The 2,500-nt window shown below is 59.4% G+C and overlaps 1 protein-coding gene across 1 annotated transcript in view; it reads right to left on the reverse strand.

The window, feature by feature from the left end:
- LOC310824709 (zinc finger protein 516-like) overlaps positions 1–2,500 on the reverse strand; it is a gene marked incomplete at both ends in the record, with an annotated part of 8,547 nt that overhangs the window by 5,731 nt on the left and 316 nt on the right. The window contains 1 exon segment of the mRNA XM_083697970.1: positions 1,028–2,500. This exon segment is cut by the window's right edge and continues 316 nt beyond it. Within this exon segment, the coding sequence (XP_083554096.1) occupies positions 1,028–2,500 (1,473 nt within the window).

The raw sequence follows: 2,500 nt of genomic DNA on the forward strand, positions 1-2,500 counted from the left end.
GACTCCAAAACACATCAACACCATCTCAAATACCTGTCACCTAAACCCCCCCCCCCACCCCCACCCCCGAGCACACACCAAGAAGTCCTATATCATAAATTAGCGATAATATGATCAAAGCTGGCGAGCTTGTTTTCCTCCAATGTTTATTGGTTGAGGAGAAGGAAAAAAATGAAAGGCATTCCAAAAATGTCTACCCCTATTGTAATGCAATGTTCAAAGCTGTAGGCCTTTCATCAAACTACCCATTTATTTTCATCCATGATCTGCTTCTGCAAAACACTTCTCTTGTTTTCCACACGCCGTTTGACAACAATGATAATTGATTATGATTTAATGTTGTTGTTGTCAAAATAATGGATTCTGAAACAATAACAGTGCACTTCCATCATTTGGCCACCGGGTGTCTCCTATCCCCACTCCAAAGGCTGCATGGGCCGTGTTATTGAGGTGGGCTCACAATAGGCATTTCACCAGCAGATGTTGGCTCAGATGAGACTGTCAAAGTCAGAAGCCTTGAGGAAGAGAGCGTGAAAAGGGAACCAGCTACTGTAAAGGGCCTTTAACCTCCACCATTCACATGCCAGCTAATCTCCTTGAGCTAATCTCCTACTGTTTCACTTCTGGCCATTGAAGACGGCCATTCATTCAGAGTTCTGACTGAGAACCTTGAGCTTTTGTTGACATCTCATCCCTCTGCCTGACCTGTGCTGTGCATTTCATTCCACAAAACAAGCCTACCAAACTCCACTATAGCCTACAGATGGTAGAACTATTATTCATAATCGTTACTATGAGCATATTAAGAATAGTTAATAGTCATTATTTGACTAGAGATGTTTCACAAGAGACACACACGCACACACACACACACACACACACACACACACACACACACACACACACACACTCCCGCACACACACACACACACACACACACACACACACACACACACACACACTACACACAAACCACACCCACACACACCCACATTTCCCTTGAATAACAGCAGAGTTTGTGACTGACCTGCCAGCTGGCCTGCGTTGGCAGTGGCCATCTCTGAGGCGTCCTCTCCCAGGCTGGAGGCTGGCGGGGAGTCTCCGTAGCCCGGGGTGCTGGGTCTGCTAGGGGAGCCTGACTCTGGGTCACTGGTGGATCCCCAACGCTCCCCCCTCCCTCCCCTGTCCCCTCCAGGCACCCTCCCCCCCACTCCGTCCCTCCTGTGCACACGCTGGTGCACGATCATCTGGTGCCGGCTACGGAACACCTTCCCGCACTCGAAGCACTCGTTGGACTTGTTGGAGCTCTGGGAGTTCTGGGAGGAGCGCCGGCGGTCCTGGCGGGAGGAGGGACGGTACTCCGAGTCGCTCAGACTCTCCGGGCTGCGGTCTCCCCCGCCCCCGCCGGTGCCGCCCGCTGTGCTGGACCGCCTCCCGGAGCGTCTCTCCTGGCCCTGCAGGACGTAGCGGCTGCTCTCCTTCTCGTACACCACGGCAGCCCCGGCCAGGCTGTCCTCCCCCCCGCCTCCCCCGGCCTTCAGGCCGGCCTCCGCGGGCTCCAGGACCCTTCCCCTGGTGGCCAGCTGCCAGGCCTGGTAGCTACACACAGGGTCCAGCTCTGGGATCCTCAGGCCCAGCTGCCTCCCCTTCTCCTCCTGGGGCTTCTCCTCGTCAGCAGGCCGGAGCTGGAGGTAGTCCAGGAGGCGCCTCTTGGCCGCGGGCGACTCCCCGTCGTCGCTGGGTCTGCGCTGGGCCTGGGCCTGGGCCTGGCTCTGGGACGGCTGCTTGCCCTGGCTCTGGGAGCCGTGGACCTTCTCGTGGGCCCGCAGGCTCTCCTTGTCGTGGAACACGTTGCCGCACTTGGAGCAGAGCTGGTAGAGGCCGACAGCCCCGTGGGCAACCTCGAGGTCCTGGGCCACGTCGTTGATGGTGGCCGGGGGTTCGGAGTCCACCTTGGGGCCCTTGCCCCTGGCCGACGCCCTGGAGCCGCTGTGGGTCTTCATGTGGCTCTTGAGAAACCAGGCCTCCCGGAAACGACGGCCGCACACCCTGCAGCAGTGCTCCAGGACCCCGGCGTGCTTCTTCATGTGGGACTTGAGGAACCAGGCTTGGGTGAACACCTGGCCGCACGTCTCGCAGGGGAAGGTCTCCGTCTCCGTCTCCCCCTGGTGGGCGGCCGTCGCCGTCTCCGCCTCCCCCCCTGCGCCGGGCTCCTGGCCGAGGGGGGGATCGTCCTCCGCGTCGGCGGTGATGTGGACCTTCTCGATGTGGCTGAGGAGCTGGTCCTCCCGCTGGGTCTCGTACCCGCACAGACGGCAGCAGTACGGCCGCTGCTCCTGGCCAGCGGACTTCTCCCTCTTCACGCTCCTCACCGCCGCCGCCACCGCCACCGTCACTGCCACCGCCGCCTTCCCCCGGCCCTCCTCCGTCGCGGAGTCCCCATTGACCACCTGGTTGCAGGCCGAGCTGCTCTTGGTCGGGCTCGTCCCTCCGTCCAGGC

Source organism: Argentina silus (genome assembly GCF_951799395.1).
Source record: "Argentina silus genome assembly, contig: scaffold_676, whole genome shotgun sequence".
Lineage (NCBI taxonomy): Eukaryota > Metazoa > Chordata > Actinopteri > Argentiniformes > Argentinidae > Argentina > Argentina silus.